The sequence below is a fragment of the Plectropomus leopardus genome, unplaced genomic scaffold (assembly GCF_008729295.1).
Source record: "Plectropomus leopardus isolate mb unplaced genomic scaffold, YSFRI_Pleo_2.0 unplaced_scaffold31060, whole genome shotgun sequence".
Classification (NCBI taxonomy): domain Eukaryota; kingdom Metazoa; phylum Chordata; class Actinopteri; order Perciformes; family Serranidae; genus Plectropomus; species Plectropomus leopardus.
The window spans coordinates 1-924 of NW_024633885.1; the positions used below are offsets into that span (position 1 = coordinate 1).

General features: G+C 39.9%; 1 protein-coding gene across 1 annotated transcript; it reads left to right on the plus strand.

Annotated features, from left to right (window-relative positions):
- Positions 1-24: 24 nt before the first annotated feature.
- Positions 25-869, plus strand: LOC121938695 (myosin heavy chain, fast skeletal muscle-like; the record flags this gene model as incomplete). The annotated part of the gene is made up of 3 exons (XM_042481868.1): positions 25-153; positions 450-599; positions 699-869. Coding segments are annotated over exons 1-3 (450 nt in total), but the record flags the coding sequence as incomplete, so codon positions are not given.
- Between the last annotated feature and the right edge of the window lie 55 nt (positions 870-924).

The window sequence follows — 924 nt, forward strand, 5'->3', positions numbered from 1 at the left end:
TGGTTTCTGATGGAAATCACTGAAATGTTTTCAGAGGCTGACAAGGTTGCTTACTTGCTGGGTCTGAACTCTGCTGACATGCTGAAGGCTCTGTGCTATCCCAGAGTAAAGGTCGGAAATGAGTTTGTCACCAAGGGACAGACTGTGCCTCAGGTAAACATGAAATATCAATATCTAATATCCTATTATTGAAAAACAGATTACTTGTGTTTTTTGTTGATGTTCCGGTGAATAAATGTAGCACAGGGCATATTGGCAAAAAAAATTGCATTTCTAATGAAGAACAACATTTTGCTACGCTTAAATACTTTTATACATTAAATGCAAAATGCATAATGCAGAATAAAAAATCTTTGATAGCATTTTCCTAATTAGGAGAGGTTCAGAATACCAGAAGTCCATACCGACTGACCGACTTTAATGAAATCACATCCTTGTGTATTGTATAGGTGAACAACTCAGTGACTGCCCTGGCCAAGTCCATCTATGAGAGGATGTTTTTGTGGATGGTCGTCCGTATCAACCAGATGCTGGACACCAAACAAGCAAGGCAGTTCTTCATTGGTGTCTTGGACATTGCTGGCTTTGAAATCTTTGATGTAAGCTTAATTTTCAAAAATTCTGCAGCTGATACTTTTCAGGTTAGAATCATTCTTGGTGCCTGCAAGACATTATGCTGATTATTTGCCCCGTCACAGTTCAACACCTTGGAGCAGCTGTGCATCAACTTCACCAATGAGAAGCTGCAACAGTTCTTCAACCACCACATGTTCGTCCTGGAGCAAGAGGAGTACAAGAAGGAGGGTATTATCTGGGAGTTCATTGACTTTGGCATGGACTTGGCTGCCTGCATTGAGCTGATTGAAAAGGTAATCACTTCAGTTGGTGATCAGATATAATTGTTCTTACTTTGACATCATGTAT